This window comes from Atractosteus spatula, chromosome 13, assembly GCF_055471065.1.
Source record: "Atractosteus spatula isolate fAtrSpa1 chromosome 13, fAtrSpa1.hap1, whole genome shotgun sequence".
Classification (NCBI taxonomy): domain Eukaryota; kingdom Metazoa; phylum Chordata; class Actinopteri; order Semionotiformes; family Lepisosteidae; genus Atractosteus; species Atractosteus spatula.
The window spans coordinates 1,642,949-1,659,922 of NC_142718.1; the positions used below are offsets into that span (position 1 = coordinate 1,642,949).

General features: G+C 55.9%; 2 protein-coding genes across 2 annotated transcripts; one reads left to right on the forward strand and one right to left on the reverse strand.

Annotated features, from left to right (window-relative positions):
* Nucleotides 1-219: 219 nt before the first annotated feature.
* LOC148821566 (galectin-2-like) lies at nucleotides 220-3,761 on the reverse strand. The gene is made up of 4 exons (XM_088931154.1): nucleotides 3,626-3,761; nucleotides 2,636-2,715; nucleotides 1,237-1,408; nucleotides 220-396 (listed from the first exon to the last, which is right to left on the reverse strand). The coding sequence occupies exons 1-4, from the start codon at nucleotides 3,629-3,631 to the stop codon at nucleotides 250-252; spliced, it is 405 nt and encodes a 134-aa protein (XP_088787280.1). The 5' UTR covers nucleotides 3,632-3,761; the 3' UTR covers nucleotides 220-249.
* Nucleotides 3,762-5,878: 2,117 nt separating this feature from the next.
* Nucleotides 5,879-16,560, forward strand: pick1 (protein interacting with prkca 1). The gene is made up of 13 exons (XM_088930449.1): nucleotides 5,879-6,080; nucleotides 6,984-7,056; nucleotides 7,908-8,019; nucleotides 8,703-8,831; nucleotides 10,169-10,235; nucleotides 10,620-10,709; nucleotides 11,214-11,267; nucleotides 12,227-12,289; nucleotides 12,536-12,669; nucleotides 12,984-13,076; nucleotides 13,700-13,750; nucleotides 13,971-14,115; nucleotides 14,865-16,560. Exons 2-13 carry the CDS (start codon nucleotides 7,016-7,018, stop codon nucleotides 15,119-15,121), a joined length of 1,236 nt encoding a protein of 411 aa, XP_088786575.1. The 5' UTR covers nucleotides 5,879-6,080; nucleotides 6,984-7,015; the 3' UTR covers nucleotides 15,122-16,560.
* The last annotated feature ends 414 nt before the right edge of the window (nucleotides 16,561-16,974 follow it).

Below are 16,974 nucleotides of genomic sequence, written 5' to 3' on the forward strand. Positions count from 1 at the left end.
ACAGACACTGGAGAGACCCACCCCACTCCACACCCACACACAGACCCCACTCCACCCCAACACACAGACACTGGAGAGACCCACCCCACTCCACACCCACACACAGACACTGGAGAGACCCACCCCACTCCACCCCAACACACAGACACTGGAGAGACCCACCCCACTCCACACCCACACACAGACCCCACTCTATCCCAACACACAGACACCAGGGGCCTGACTCTCAGCAGCAGTTTATTGAGCAGCTCAGCTGAACTTGAAGGAGGTGACCTTGAAGTGACCTCTGACCCTGATGTAGGTCAGCGTGTCCTGTCCCAGGTGGTCAGGGAAAAACAGCTCCCGACCGTCCGGCAGCTCCACCTCGAACCCCTGCCCCGTCACCTTCACGGTCAGCTGTGGCAGAGGGCGACAGAGAGCGAGGGTTAGGAATGGTGCGTCACTTCAGCTGGTATCGACAGGGACAGAGACATTCAGACAGCTACGTCAAGCAATAGTGCAGAAGGCCAGTTCAATCACTGACTGTCAGGACCACACCCTGGCACAGTGAATTTCCATCTGGGTGTAGATTTAAGCTGCCCTAATTCAAGAACAATAGAACTTGTCATCTTTTATTCTCACAGCTATCAACCTACTCAAACGTACAACTGACTATACATTTACTTTATATATTTTTATGTTCTTTTTCCCCACACACCTGTTACATGGATTGTGTGTTAAATGTATTTAAGATCAGATCACTTTATTGGCCCTATACAATTTCTTGCAGTAGGAATGTGTCTTTTCGCAGACCCCAGCTTGCTCTCCATGAGACACACAGACAGGGAGAGAAGCTGGGGGTCAGAGCACAGGGTCAGCACCCCTGGAGCAGCTGGGGTTGAGGGCCTTGCTCAGAGGCCCAGTAGAGTAGGATTTCTCTGCCAGCCACAGGATTTGAACCGGCAACCTTCCAGCCCCAGGCACAGATCCTGAGCCACAGAGCCACCCAATCGTCCTGCTTGTCATGCCTTCACCTGCCTGCAAATCAAATATCCCATCAGGGACAGTGAAGCAAGAGAGAGGGGTCAGTGGCCATGGCTGGGGACTGGCGGGGAGACTGGGGGGGTGAGGGCAGACCCCGTCACTCCCGGGAGTGACCCTCAGGGAGAGTGATGGCGAGAGTGAGGGGTGCTGGGAGAGGAGACAGGGCGACGAGGCAGACTGCCTGACGGACCGGGGGGGGCCGCTCTCTCTCACCTTGACCTCCGCCCCCCTCTGAAAGGGGAAAGTCCGGTCCCTCTGCTCCGAGCCCCAGCTGCCCTCGCGCTTCGAGTTGCACACGATGACCTCGCCGTCCACACCGTCATGGAAACGGGGGTTAAAGTGCAGGGCCAGGTCCTCTGGACCACACCCCAGGTCAATCTGGAACCTGAAGGAAGAGAGGTGGTGATGGGCTTGTATCTGTCACTCACACTGAACTGGGAATCACTCCTGCACATCATGATCTTCTCCTGTCCACTCTCTGACTTAATGCATGACTACTAGACTGTAGTCACTGTACAGTGAGACTGCAGTGTGAGATCACTGGACTGGACTCCAGCAACTGTACAGTGTGACTGCAGTGTGAGATCACTGGACTGGACTCCAGTAACTGTACAGTGTGACTGCAGTGAGAGATCACTGGACTGGACTCCAGTGACTGTACAGTGTGACTGCAGTGAGAGATCACTGGACTGGACTCCAGTGACTGTACAGTGTGACTGCAGTGAGAGATCACTGGACTGGACTCCAGTGACTGTACAGTGTGACTGCAGTGTGAGATCACTGGACTGGACTCCAGTGACTGTACAGTGTGACTGCAGTGTGAGATCACTGGACTGGACTCCAGTGACTGTACAGTGTGACTGCAGTGAGAGATCACTGGACTGGACTCCAGCGACTGTACAGTGTGTCTACAGTGTGAGATCACTGGACTGGACTCCAGTGACTGTACAGTGTGTCTACAGTGTGAGATCACTGGACTGGACTCCAGTGGTACAGTGTGTCTACAGTGTGAGATCACTGGACTGGACTCCAGTGACTGTACAGTGTGACTACAGTGTGAGATCACTGGACTGGACTCCAGTGACTGTACAGTGTGTCTACAGTGTGAGATCACTGGACTGGACTCCAGTGGTACAGTGTGTCTACAGTGTGAGATCACTGGACTGGACTCCAGTGACTGTACAGTGTGACTGCAGTGAGAGATCACTGGACTGGACTCCAGTGACTGTACAGTGTGACCGCAGTGTGAGATGAGTTGACTGGACTCCAGTGACTGTACAGTGTGACTGCAGTGTGAGATCTCTGGACTGGACTCCAGTGGTACAGTGTGACTGCAGTGTGAGATCACTGGACTGGACTCCAGTGACTGTACAGTGTGAGTGCAGTGTGAGATCACTGGACCGGACAACAGTGATTGTACAGTGAGACTGCAGTGTGAGATCACTGGACAGTGTGTTATTACTGTAAGATCACTGACCTAAAGGCACTGTATCGTGTTTAATAAAAGTGAAGATCCCTAGAGCTATTGTTATAGCCAGCAGGAAAGTCTGTAATGTTTTTATGGAAAACAGAACTCTAGACAGTTAAATAATCATTTGTAACACCTGCTCACCTCTCTGCATCCTCCAGTATCTTCCCCTTGATCTTCAGCTTGTCTCCAGTCCTCAGCTCCATGTTCTTCACCTCAAACTCCTGCCGGGGGATCGGACACACAGTTACCAATCAAATTAAACAATTAAGAGCTGTCTAATCAAAAATATCAGCCAGCAAATTCGGGAGAGACATCAAGAACTCCTGTGTGCGGGGCTGTCAGAAGCGGTGCCCCTGAAGTCGGGTATTTCTGACATTTGGGACTGATGGGAAAAAAAACAAAAAAGTTTAATAAAAGGCTTAAATACAAGCCAGCAGATCAACTGGGGCCGGAGCGGTGGCTCTGTGGCTGAGGATCTGTGCTGGGTGCCGGAAGGTTGCAGTTCGAATCCTGTGGCCAGCAGAGGAATCCTACTCCGTTGGGCCCCTGAGCAAGGCCCTTCAACCCAACTGCTCCAGGGGTGCTGTACAATGGCTGACCCTGCGCTCTGACCCCCAGCTTCTCTCCCTGTCTGTGTGTCTCATGGAGAGCAAGCTGGGGTCTGTGAAAAGACACATTCCTAATGCAAGAGATTGTACAGGGCCAATAAAGTGATCTTATCTCTCTTAACTGAGTCATCAAGCACCACTGGGGGACCAGAACTCAGCTGGAATGACAACCAGTAGAGGCAGGGTGACCTCTAGTGACTCAGAAGCTGTCCTGCGCAGTTCCTGCTTCTTTCCCTAATGTCGGAGGCCCTGTTTGAGAAGCACTGCTGTGCTGCGTCAGGCTGGAAAAGACCCTTTTCCAGGAGACACAGACACAGGCCTGTGCTCCTCAGGCTTCAGAAAGGGTCCTGCCAGTTCCACACAGTCTGTGTCTCTTCACCAACACTACAGCTGGGCGTGCAAGGCCATATCATGGGCGATTTCCCTCACGGGATCAATAAAGTATCTATCTATCACAACCGCGACCACCAAGTACACCGAGCCGGCTGTAATGTGCACGTAGAGGATTGGTATAGGCACTTACCGACATGCTGTGGTCTCGGATCCAGAGTCAAGAGGGGCCGTTTGTGCTGATGTCCTCTGTGGGAGAGAGAGGAATGAAGACTGTTGCACTTCTTCAAGCAGGAGAGCGATCTGCAGAGGTGCTCTCTCTCTCTCAGTGTATCTCCTGAACCTCTTCCCTGCCTCTCCCCCAGTCATTTATTAACAGACCTCAGCAATTACAGGACAAGGGTCACTGAGCCTCTGGGTGTGTAGTTCCTGATCTGCTGTCCCTCAGCACAGTGCAGTGACTCTCAGACACACGGTCTCAAGCTGGTGATGGACAGGGAAACTGGGAGCACTGGGAAACACCCATCAATGGGCAAACCAGCAGATGAACTGGGCATTGACAGACTGTCACACTGTCAGACTGACTGACTGACACTCCCCTAGACTGACACACTGACTGACTAACACACTGTTAGACTGACTGACCCCCCCCTAGACTGACACACTGACTGACTAACACACTGTCAGACTGACTGACACACTGACTAACACACTGAGATACACTGTCAGATAGCCACTCTGACCGACTAACACACTGTCACTCTGCCAGACTGTCTGACACACCTCCAGACTGACTCACTGAGTGGTTTGACTTTCTTCATTCACACAGGTTACAGGCGCCTGCGTGTGACTTTTCACAGCAGCCTCCTGCAAGGCAGAGATCGATATGAGCCAAAGAGCCAGAGAGAGAGAGAGAGAGAGAGAAAGAGAGAGAGAGTGGGTGCGATTGAAAAATCAATTCACACCCCCCCAGCAACTGCAGACAATGCCTGTGAATCAGGCTGTGCCAGGCTGTATCAGCTGACCGCTGACCGCTGACTCACCCATCACCATCTTCTGCTGACCAGACAGCCCCGCCCCCACGCCCAGCCCAGCGCTGGTGGTTAGTAATGGCAGATCAGGGCAGGTTGGCCCACAGTGCCCAGTGTGCGGCATGTGTCTCTGTGTGTGAGTCTGGCTGGCTTTTACAGTACTTGGCAAAGCCACGGCTTCACGTTTTCCTCTGTTTTCATTCATCCCGGATCTGAAGGGTGAGTTTGCACACCAGAGGCTACGTTGTGAGCTCGTCCTCGCGCAATCCGTTTGAAGTTTGGGAACGACCGGAAAACCCTTCCCTGTCACCAGCTGCCCCGGGATCAGGATACCGGGAGGCAACCCTAAACCAGACCAGTCTCCAATACACGTTGAAAAACTTTTCATCGACGAGTAATCCCTCATCTATCATCGATCGGTGTAACCAGGCGCCAGGACATTTCAAACGATGCCCTTGTCCGCGCGCAGATGAGCGGGTTACCGCAGCAGCAGAGCAGGAGCAGGTGGGGAAAGGACAAGCTGAGCTGTCTAACAGCTCTCCATGGCGCTGAGAGATTCAGACGTCCCGCCTGATTCTCCACACAGCTCGGGAACACTGACGCCTGCTGTCGCTTGCTGTGCGCAGCCCAGCTGCCTTCCTCATCAGTGCTCCAGGCGCCACAGTCACAGTTAAGCCTTTCTCTTGGGAATTCCTCTCCTCTGTTAGGTATTTTAAAATGATTGTCTTGAGTTTTTGGCGGGCTGGGAAGAAAACTGCACGCGATCTTGCCCTGACGAGAGACTCATCATCTCTATCATCAGAATGTCCTTGCCCTCTGATGAAGGGGAAAGTTCTCTCAGTCATCCTTTTTCCAGATGTGTTTATATTATCATATTTCCTACCCCAGATGTTAGAATTCCCTTTCTTGACCTCAGCTAAGATTGGAAGTGTTCACCAGAACCAGACATGCAACTGGATTGGAGTCTGTGATTTCTTCAGATTGACACCTGTCAAACTCACCTTTAGCTTCTTGTAGAAGCAGAACCTACCAGATACCCCTCTTCCACCTAGAACGTAACGCTCACAATGTGGACAATGTTCTAGCTTTACTCATTTGATGTTGGTTTTTATTGTTGTTTTTCAGTGTCTATATGTAGGAACAGGTTAAGATTTATTTCACGCTGATAGGAAAAGAAAAGAGACACAACGTTTCGGCTGTGGAGCCTCCTTCAAGTGCGCGTGTGTCTAGATTAATTGCCCGTAATTGCTGTATTTTCCTTTCTATAGTAATACATTTTAAAAACACTCCGGGTGTAATACCACCTTGCAACAGCAGAGGCCACCCTTTGGAAGCTAGACGACTGTGGGGGGGCGAGAGAGTGGAATTGTGGGATGCTGGAGGGAGCAGGCGAAGGATGCGGGTTTTTCCGGTGTTGGTCCGGAAGTGACGCGTTTAAACAAACAGAGCCCAACCTGTGTCGGTAGATGCAGGTGGACGGAGGAATAAGATATCGACGTGTCGATGAATCAGGAGAGGGGGAATAACCTGTGTGGAAAATTGGGACGAATAAACACACTCGTTTGCTCGTCTGGTTAAAAGCCCCGGTTTGCCTCGGGCGCGCCTGAAACCTAAAAGGTAAGAGAATTCCAGTATTATCGCCGATGTTAATTCTGTGGGTAATTATTTATATATGCGTCTGCATACACATCGCCTGGCTAGATACACTCGTCCGGTGGTCGAACTGCAAATGATGCGATTGCATCAAAAAAACTATACATCTCTCCCTCCAAGCGGTTGACGGTAAGGGTGTGATAGGCACGGTGAAACGATGTCAGCTGTCAGGACGCTGCACTGTCCATAATCGATCAGGGGACACCGCACTGTCGATAAGCGATCAGGTGGGCCGGCGCGGTCAGACCCGCTGGGTGTTCCTGTCGCTCGCATCTCATTTGTGTCCAGGCAACAGTGCGAATGGATCATCCCGTTGTCACAGCAGCTCCCGAGGATCTGCACGGGGCTCTGTCGACACCCGGCTCCAGCGCCGCTCCTGGCAGGTGTCGCGTTACAGCGCGGAGGCGCTAGGGGGCGCCCTGTTCCGCGCTGAGCCGGGTTTGAACGCCTGCGTGTTGGGGCAGCACGCTCCCGTACTCCTGTGCATCAAACACTGGGACCCAGGGGCTTCCAGCCAGCGGCGGCTCTGGGCGATCTGTGCAAACCAGCCTCTGACACATGCCGTTATTCAAATAATTCAGGATGGTTTCAACAGAACATGAAAAAGCCCCCTTGCGCAGTTATTGGATCCCAAGACCTCATCCAGTTCATCACCTCTTGAAATAAATCAGGATTATGACTTCAACAGCATAGATGGGAAGCTTGTTCCACACTCCCACCACCCTTTGTGTAAAGAAGCTCCTCCTGTTCTCGGTTTTTTGAATGCTCCTCCAGACAGTTTCCTCTTGTGCCCCCTGCTCGTTGTACCTGAGGGAGTGTGAGTAAAGGTCTTGTCCGGTTTTTGTCTCCCCTGCCTCTCTCCACCAGGGCGCGCTTTCCAGGGAGTGAGCAGGCCTGGGATGTTCACAGACATGGAGTACGAGCTGGAGGAGGACAAGCTGTGAGTGATTGCCTGTTAGCTCATTTGCAAGTTATTGATCCAGAGATCTTGTCCATCTGTTTCCCCTGAGAAACAAGGATATGAAACAAGGCTTCGGCAGCCTGACTGGGCAGCTTGTCCGTATCAAGGCTGGTAGGGATCGGTTCCATCAGCCCCTCAGTGCAGGACGATGCTTCTCACCCAGGAACACATGTGCTCACCCTCCTGGACCCATTCCAGAGCAGGAATGTCTCCTCCTGTCTGGAATCTGCTCCTGGCATGTAGGCACACCGGCGAACAGAGCTGCGCTCGTCATTCCAGCACTCCGGAGGAGGCATGACGTGTTACCAGTTTTGCCTTAAATTTGCATATACTTGATTCCAGCAAAAAGTCGGCTGGGAGTTCTGCTAAACAATGGAGGACATTTTATTGTAGTACAAAAAATCTGCTCATTCTCATTACTTTTTTTACTTTCTAGTACTATAAATGCATATTTTGTCATTGCCCTGGTGTCCATTTGCTGTTAGTTAATTTGAAATCATTTCCTTAATTTGAGACACTGCTTATTTTGCTGATATGTAACCCCTAGAAATCTCCCTGGAGGAGGACATGAGCCTAAAGAACTGTAGAAACTCTTGTGAGATATCATTCTCGTTATCTAGGCACGGCTTCATTGCAGATGGTCACGTGTTTTGCTGTGGCTGCGTTAATATTTTGAGAAAAATAAACAGCGCTGTTCAACACGTTCTGCCTCCTTGGCTCAGACTGGGCCCCAGGCTGCTGCTCACTGGCCCTGATGCTGGGAACCAGGCCTACAGCAGCCTCCCTGACAGCTTTGAAGGGGGGTTCGTCAATACCTGTTGTTCCCACAGGGGGATCCCCACCGTCCCGGGCACGGTCACCCTGAAGAAGGACTCTCAGAACCTGATTGGGATCAGCATTGGAGGGGGAGCCCAGTACTGCCCCTGTCTGTACATAGTGCAGGTACCCCACTCTCTACAGTACTGTCTGTACACTGTGCAGGTACCCCACACTCTACAGTACTGTCCCTGTCTGTACATAGTGCAGGTACCCCACTCTCTACAGCACTGCCCCTGTCTGTACATAGTGCAGGTACCCCACACTCTACAGCACTGTGTGTACACAGTGCAGGTACCCCACTCTCTACAGCACTGCCCCTGTCTGTACATAGTGCAGGTACCCCACACTCTACAGCACTGCCCCTGTCTGTACATAGTGCAGGTACCCCACACTCTACAGTACTGTGTGTACACAGTGCAGGTACCCCATACTCTACAGTGCTGTCCCTGTCTGTACGCAGTGCAGGTACCACACACTCTACAGCACTGCCCCTGTCTGTACGCAGTGCAGGTACAAATACTCTACAGTGCTGTCCCTGTCTCTACGCAGTGCAGGTACCCCATACTCTACAGTACTGCCCCTGTCTGTACGCAGTGCAGGTACCCCACACACAAGCCAAGGTATCAGCTTCAACAGCATGGCTGGCTAGCTTGTTCCAGGCACCCTCCACCCTTTGTGTAAAGACGTGCCTCCTCTGTTAATTAGAGGGTCTCATCCAGCTGTGTCGTGAAGGGGCCGGGCACCGTCGCTGTGGCTCTGTTACCTGTCGGTCCAGCATGTCACGGCTCTGCCCCTCGCCCCCTCAGGTGTTCGACAACACGCCGGCGGCGCTGGACGGCACGCTGGCGGCGGGAGACGAGATCACCGGGGTCAACGGCAAGCCGGTGAAGGGCAAGACCAAGGTGGAGGTGGCCAAGATGATCCAGGCTGTCAAGGTACTGGCCAGGGTCAAGGGTCATGGTCAGGGTACCGATTGGGGTCAAGGGTCAAGGTCAGGATCAAGGTGGGGGCCATGATACCAATCAGAGTCAAGCTTCTGGTCAGGGTCAAGGGTCAATGACAGGGGTCAGAGGTCAGGAGGAAGGGTCTTGGCAGGCAAGGGGAAGAGGAGGGAGGAGGAAGGGGGGTGGGAAGGAAGGAGAAATGGGAGATAGGAGAGTCCGGGAGGGATTCCTCCTCAGTAAACATTGCCTTCATTCATGTATTCAGCAGAGACACAGTGAGGGAGGGAGGGGGGAGAGAGAGAAAAATTGAAAGACTGAGCTAGAGGAACAGTGAGGGAGGGGGGAGGAGAAGAGGAGAGCAAACGTGCCCAGAAACAGGCAGCAGTAACCCCCATGTCTGTGCTCAGTGTCTGTGCCCCGCCAGTGTGCAGGAGCAGATCACTGGATTAGAGCTGCTGACCCCTGAGAACCAGCAGCCCAGCCCACTGCTCCTCGCCCTACAGAGAGAGCTCACTGCCACAGCTACATCAGGAATTCACCTGATTCACTACAAAATATCAGAACAACCCTGTAACTTTGAGTTCGAAAATAAAAACTAGTTCATATTCATATACAGAATATCAGCTGCATTCCTTTTTCGATTAGCGTGTGTTACGAGCTGACCTGATAATAATCACCACTGGGGAAAATAAAAGACATGAACTTACTGGGCTCCTGCCTGTGGTCTTCAGACACTTCAGTTGTGCGGATGAAGAGTCCTGCTCTCTCTGCGGGGGTCCAGACAGACTAACACCCTGTCTCTAGGCTTTTCCAAAGCCAGCTGCCCCCTCTACCGTAACGCACCGCGTCCTGAGATGGGTACTAGAAAACAGAAGACACAGTGGCACTGCGTGAGAACGGACGAGGCCCCTCTACTCTGATAATTACGGTAGTAGCCAGGCACTGAGGATTAAGCCCCATTGATACAGTACAGTGTCCGGTCTGCTGACACTGTGATCTGGCTCTGTGGTATGAGAGGGACATCAGGGGCGCCCGCGCTGCCTGTATTAAAGGATTAGCTCGTACCGCCGGTTCTCAGCCGTGTTGGACTCTGAGCTGGGACCTGGGAAGCTGCGGATTCACGTACTGGCTGGGGCACAGCTGTATCCCCTGGAGCAGTGTGCAAAGACAGAGGGCTCTGTGGGGCGGCGCTGCGACACGATAAGTGCTGCTGGAGAGATTTTCCCACTTCCCAGAGAACGCAGTCAGAAGGAAAAAGAAGTTAATTTCATGCGCATGGGAGCGAAACACGCAGAGTCCTCATCGCCCCTCTCCCCTCCCCCCCGCAGGGTGAAGTCAACATCCACTACAACAAGCTGCAGGCCGACCCCAAGCAAGGCAAATCGCTGGACATAGGTACAGTGCTCAGGCCTGTGCTGCTCTGTCGCCAGCAGGCTTCTATTGTTGTGTTCAGACCTGCACCGTGTTGAGGCCCGCTCTGTGCTGTGTTGAGGCCCGCTCTGTGCTGTGTTGAGGCCTGTGCTGAGGCCCGCGCTGTGCTGTGCTGAGGCCCGCGCTGTGCTGTGCTGAGGCCCGCGCTGTGCTGAGGCCCGCGCTGTGCTGAGGCCCGCGCTGTGCTGTGCTGTGCTGAGGCCCACGCTGTGCTGTGCTGTGCTGAGGCCCGCGCTGTGCTGTGCTGAGGCCCGCGCTGTGTTGAGGCCCGCTCTGTGCTGTGCTGTGTTGAGGCCCGCGCCGCGCTGTGCTGTGCTGTGTTGAGGCCCGCGCTGTGCTGTGTTGCAGTGCTGAAGAAGGTGAAGCACCGGCTGGTGGAGAACATGAGCTCGGGGACGGCCGACGCCCTGGGGCTGAGCAGAGCCATCCTGTGCAACGGTGAGACACTCCGGGGCTGCGGCCCGACTGCGCTCCCTCTGTCCCTTCCAGCCCTGACCTCGGACCCTGAACACTGCAGTGTGTTCAGTGCATGTGTCTTCCAGCCCTGACCTCTGACCCCTGCACACTGCTGTCTGTCCCGTTCACGCTTCTCTTCCTCCTCTCCTTCACCTCCTTTTCTGTTCCCTTCACTCCCTGTGCCTCCATCCCACTCCATGCCTGACTGCTGGTCTCTACTCCCTGCTCAACATCAGGACCTGTGCCTGCTACTCTCCTACCTGTTCGAACCTGTTGCCAACGCCTCACTCCGTGCATACTCCTGCCCTCAGTCCAGACGCCCTGTCCACTCCTCCTCCACCAGCTGTCAGCTCTCATTTATTCTCTTTGTCTTCCGCTCCCGGGTCTCCGTCTGCGGGAGACAGCAGAGTGTATTTTGTTTTGGTGGGGTTCTTGACAGTGATGGGGAGATGGAGTGACAGAGTGACTGCTTTTCTGTGATTACAGACGGGCTGGTGAAGAGACTGGAGGAGCTGGAGAAAACAGCCGAGCTTTACAAAGGTAAGAGAGCAGAACTCTCAGTGCTGTGCCTGTCTCTCTCTGTGCTGACCTGGATGGCAGTGCTCAGCTCTGTGACTGACTCTGACCTGGGCCGCGGTGTGCTCAGCTCTGTGACTGATTCTGACCTGGGCCGCGGTGTGCTCAGCTCTGTGACTGACTCTGACCTGGGCCGCGGTGTGCTCAGCTCTGTGACTGATTCTGACCTGGGCCGCGGTGTGCTCAGCTCTGTGACTGATTCTGACCTGGGCCGCGGTGTGCTCAGCTCTGTGACTGATTCTGACCTGGGCCGCGGTGTGCTCAGCCCTGTGACTGATTCTGACCTGGGCCGCGGTGTGCTCAGCCCTGTGACTGATTCTGACCTGGGCCGCGGTGTGCTCAGCCCTGTGACTGATTCTGACCTGGGCCGCGGTGTGCTCAGCCCTGTGACTGATTCTGACCTGGGCCGCGGTGTGCTCAGCTCTGTGACTGATTCTGACCTGGGCCGCGGTGTGCTCAGCCCTGTGACTGATTCTGACCTGGGCCGCGGTGTGCTCAGCCCTGTGACTGATTCTGATCTGGGCCGCGGTGTGCTCAGCTCTGTGACTGATTCTGACCTGGGCCGCGGTGTGCTCAGCCCTGTGACTGATTCTGATCTGGGCCGCGGTGTGCTCAGCCCTGTGACTGATTCTGACCTGGGCCGCGGTGTGCTCAGCTCTGTGACTGATTCTGACCTGGGCCGCGGTGTGCTCAGCTCTGTGACTGATTCTGACCTGGGCCGCGGTGTGCTCAGCTCTGTGACTGATTCTGACCTGGGCCGCGGTGTGCTCAGCCCTGTGACTGATTCTGACCTGGGCCGCGGTGTGCTCAGCCCTGTGACTGATTCTGACCTGGGCCGCGGTGTGCTCAGCCCTGTGACTGATTCTGACCTGGGCCGCGGTGTGCTCAGCTCTGTGACCATCTCTCTCTGTCCGTGTCCCCAGGGCTGATGGAGCACACCAAGAGGCTGCTCAGGGCTTTCTTTGAGCTGTCCCAGACACACCGAGGTACGTTGTCCGCCTGCCCACTCGACCCTGCCTGACCTCAACCCGCCCAGCCCTCTCGCTGACTCTGCTGTCCCAAGTCCCAGACCCACACCTGGGGAACCACCGCGCCCCGTTTCTTGCCCCGAACTGTCGCGCTCGCTTAAAGCTGAAAGGAGGTCCAGTCCGGTTCTCCCCAGGGCCCGGTTCTCCCCAGGGCCCGGACCGGACGCGCCTGCCCTCTCACCCTGCCTTTCCCCCCCCCCCCAGCGTTCGGGGACGTGTTCTCGGTGATCGGGGTGCGGGAGCCCCAGGCGGCGGCCAGCGAGGCCTTCGTGAAGTTCGCCGAGGCGCACCGCAACATCGAGAAGTTCGGCATCAAGCTGCTGAAGACCGTCAAGCCGGTGAGGCCGCGGGTTCGAGACGCAGCTGCTCTCTCGGCGCTCGGCGGGGGTGGGAGTTAAGAGATGAAGGAAGAGTACAGGCAGGGGCCTCCACAGAGCAGTTTCTTACGGAGAGGGGAAAACCGGCCGGGCAGCCCCCCGTTGCTCTGAGCGATCAGCTCACCCGGCCACGGGTTCGACACGCACGGGGGGCGAGGGGGCGTCGAGCGCCCGGCTATTTAAGGAATGTCGGGAAACCCCGGAGCAAGCCGGAGTGAAACGGGTCGACTGGCCGGAGCCGTTCTCACCCCCTCCCTCTCTCCGGCCCCCCGCAGATGCTGCACGACCTGAACACCTACCTGCACAAGGCCATCCCCGACACCAAGCTGACCATCCGCAAGTACCTGGACGTCAAGTTCGAGTACCTGGTGAGCCGCCGGCCGGTTCTCTTAGTGACCCGGCGCTATGTGTGACCATTATGGTAGCGGAATAGATCTAATTAATTATATCTGTCTTTCTTACTGTGATTTCTGACTTCTGCACGGTTTCTTAATGAGCTGCATTACGTAATATTACAGTATCCAGAATATTATCGCATAACCGCGTAAAGGAACAGGTGAAAGTTTATTCCACGCTGAAACGAAGGGAGACAGAATGTTTCGGGTGTGGAGCCCCCTTCGGGTGTGTTACATATGTTTTGGCAGTAACAGAGCTGAAGGAGGCCCCACAGCCAAAACATTGTCAACCTGTCGATAAACACGCGCTGACACAGCTCCGCACTCGAACTTCGTTGTCATGTCATGTAAAACAGATCCTTAAAATACTGTCACCAGCACTGGGGATGGAGGGTGGGTGACAGTGCACATTACAGTTCACCACAGTGTAAAGACTGCACTGATATACAGGCACACACACCTTCCAGGACAGAGTGCTTCAACACACACACACACACTGCGCTCGTGTGCGTTCAGACCCACACACTGCACAGGCTCAGCAGATCCCCACAGACGGACGTAGGCCAGAGTCTGATCGAGCCCTGTGTCTGTTTCAGTCCTACTGCCTGAAGGTGAAGGAGATGGACGACGAGGAATACAGCTGCATCGTGAGTGTTACTGCCCTGCTGCGTCTGTACCTGGCCCTGCTGCTGAGACCCGTCAGCCTGGTCCTGTCTGGTCCGGTCCAGCCTGGACTGTCTCAGACTGCCCTGTCAGTCTGGTCCGGTCCAGCCTGGACTGTCTCAGACTGCCCTGTCAGTCTGGTCCAGCCCGGACTGTCTCAGACTGCCCTGTCAGCGTTAACTGTGACTCTGCCTCTGACCTCAGGCGCTGGGGGAGCCCTTGTACCGCGTCAGCACAGGCAACTACGAGTACCGGCTCATCCTGCGCTGCCGCCAGGAGGCCCGCACACGCTTCGCCAAGATGAGGAAGGACGTGCTGGAGAAGATCGAGCTGCTGGACCAGAAGCACGGTCCGTCTGTCCGCCTGTCCTTCTGTCTGTCAGAACAGTAACTCGGTATTACAGTGAGTCTACAGTGTATCCCTTCGAGAACAGGACAGGAGCTCGGTGTCACGGTGACTCTCTGTCCGTCGGGACAGGAGCTCGGTGTCACAGCGACTGTGTCTGTCGGGACAGGAGCTCAGTGTCTCAGTGACTCTGTCTGACGGGACAGGAGCTCAGTGTCTCAGTGACTCTCTGTCTGTCGGGACAGAAGCTCAGTGTCACAGCGACTGTGTCTGTCAGGACAGGAGCTTGGTGTCACAGTGACTCTGTCCGATGGGACAGGAGCTCAGTGACTCTGTCCGTCGGGACAGGAGCTCAGTGACAAAGTGACTGTCCGTCGGGACAGGAGCTCAGTGCTGCAGTGACTCTGTGAGGACAGTGAGTGCTGCAGTGACTCTGTCCGTCGGGACAGGAGCTCAGTGACTGTCCGTCGGGACAGGAGCTCAGTGCCGCAGTGACTCTGTGAGGACAGTGAGTGCTGCAGTGACTCTGCCCGTCGGGACAGGAGCTCAGTGACTCTGCCCGTCGGGACAGGAGCTCAGTGACTCTGTCCGTCGGGACAGGAGCTCAGTGACAAAGTAACTCTGTCAGGACAGGAGCTCAGTGCCCCTGTGACTCTGTGAGGACAGTGAGTGCTGCAGTGACTCTGTCAGTAAGTCCTGTGCTCACCCCTGAGAGCCCCGTGCTGCAGTAACCCTGCGCCCCTGTGTCTGCAGTCCAGGACATCGTGTTCCAGCTGCAGCGCTTCGTCTCCGGGATGTCCCGCTACTACGACGAGTGCTACGCCGTGCTGAAGGAGGCCGACGTCTTCCCCATCGAGGTGGACCTGTCCCGCACCATGATCAACTACGGGGGCCAGAGAGACCCCTACGCCGAGGAGGAGGAGGAGGAGGAGGAGGAGGGAGGCCGAGCGGGCCACGGCGTCTCCGGGCAGGCGGAGAACGGCGCCGAGAAACTGATCGACGACGAGTGAGGGCGTCCGTGAATCCGCGGGCCCTGGGGGAGGGGGGATTCCCACCACTTCCCAGTCTTAGCGCCGGGAACAGGAGCTCCTCTTGCAAAGCAGCCTGGGCCGGTCCGGGTTTTACCTGCTGCAGGGCTCTCGTGCTGAAACCGGATCCCGCCCGGTTTTTGGAAGCGTTCCCAAATTTCCACATTTCCAGGCAGATGCCCGGTCGGCGTGGAGATGGACTGGAGTACGTTTTGCTTTCGCGCTTCATCTGTAGAATTTGCCGGAGAGCCTGCAGCAGGTACGAACCGAACTGGATCAGCCCGCTCTGCAGCGGGGATCTGTATCCGACCCCCTGCTGGTCCCGCGAGGCCGGCTGCTGTCGAGCTGGCTCCTCCCCCCCGCGGCACATCGTCTCTCTTCACAGCGCTGCGAGACGCGCGGCTTTATCGCCGTCAGAGGGACCCCGTGTCGGGTCTGGGCTGGGCTCGGGGCTGCTGCCGTCGGACCCGGAGACGGGCTGCGTCGTGGCGTGACTGTGAGCACCGCTGGCCTGTCTGCAGCGTCGGGGAGTGTCCAGCGCACAGTGCTCTGCCCTGCTGTGTCCACACGCTGCCGCCCTGGCTGTTGGCGACCCGCGGGGTCACCCCAGACTGTCCCCCCCCCCCTCCCCCCGCACCCAGTCACCCCAGAGCCGGCGCCCACCGCGCTTTCACGAAGCAGACAGAGAGGGCGGCGTTGGCTGCCGGTGCTCGAGACCGATGGGTGTGCTGGGGAATTTGTCACCCTGTCACCCTGGGGCCCCCCAGCAGGGGGCGGCACGCTGCTTTTCCGCCGCGGTTATTCGGTCTGCCTGCCTCGCCGCCGGTTCCCTGCTCCACCGCGGGGATCGATCGACAGGCCGGCGGGTCGATCGCTGTCGGCGCAGGGCAGCCGCTCCGCTGGGGGGAGGACTGAGCAGAGAGCCTGCTGGGAAACTCTGTCGAACCTCCGACCAGGTCGACGTGGCCACCAGGCGAGCCCCCCAGTCCCCCACCACTCGCCCCCCGCTCACTCCCCATCTCGGTTTCTGTTTCGGCCTCGCCATCTCGCTTCCACTCCACTGGCGACCTGGAGCCTGACTGGACGGAGGGCTCGACGCCTCTGACCTCATCTCCCGCCCGGCCTGGCTGCACCGGCGGCGGACGCCATCCGGCAGCGATGGGCACCGCGAGCTGCAGGGAGGTGAGGTCAGACGCTCTCGGACACGAGCCTGAGCCCAGGAACCCCCCGTCGTTACCAGACACTAATCGTCAATCAGTCGATCGATCTGTGTGGTGCCTCTGTGTGACACGCGTCCCTCTTCTCTATTTATTTATAAACTCGTGGACACTGCGGGGATGCCTTCTGTAAATGGTTTGTAAAGTGAACTGGAAATGATGACGTTTAAGGTTAATAAACTCACTGCTGACAGCCTGTCTGCACTCCAGTCCCTCTGCTTCAGTTCTGTCTGGGACGGGTTTGCTGGGTCCTGCGGCCCGCACCCCTGTGATGGACCTGTACCCGAGTGCAAGTGGGTGTTTCAGTGCGGCTCCGACAGAGAGCAGGGGACAGGGGTTAAAACTCATTTCCCCACCCCTGTCGCGGTGTGGAGGGACAGAGCACAAGAGATTCCAGTTTCTGACGTTGTCAGTGAGGGAGCCTGAAGTGTACACCGATTTATTTCCACAGAAAAGAGTCTATAATTGGAATTATTCATCGTGTCTATAACAGTACAGCACTAACACCCCTCACGTACCCCTAACCAAGGCTTGGTGCTGCAGTAACACAAGAGAACAGAGCTGTACAGCACACCAGCGTATGCAAGTAGAATAGTACTGTACAGCAGGACCGGCTGT

What these genes read in the sequence shown, in the direction of transcription:
- LOC148821566 (XM_088931154.1), bottom strand. An exon ending in ATACTGGAGGATGCAGAGAG is followed by an intron (nt 1,409 to 2,635) that starts GTGAGCAGGTGT and finishes CTCTTCCTTCAG; the next exon opens with GTTCCAGATTGACCTGGGGT. An exon ending in AGAGGGGGGCGGAGGTCAAG is followed by an intron (nt 397 to 1,236) that starts GTGAGAGAGAGC and finishes CCTCTGCCACAG; the next exon opens with CTGACCGTGAAGGTGACGGG.
- pick1 (XM_088930449.1), top strand. Translation starts at nt 7,016, where the DNA reads ATGTTCACAGACATGGAGTACGAGCTGGAGGAGGACAAGCT. An exon ending in AGGCAAATCGCTGGACATAG is followed by an intron (nt 10,236 to 10,619) that starts GTACAGTGCTCA and finishes GCTGTGTTGCAG; the next exon opens with TGCTGAAGAAGGTGAAGCAC. An exon ending in ACGAGGAATACAGCTGCATC is followed by an intron (nt 13,751 to 13,970) that starts GTGAGTGTTACT and finishes CTCTGACCTCAG; the next exon opens with GCGCTGGGGGAGCCCTTGTA.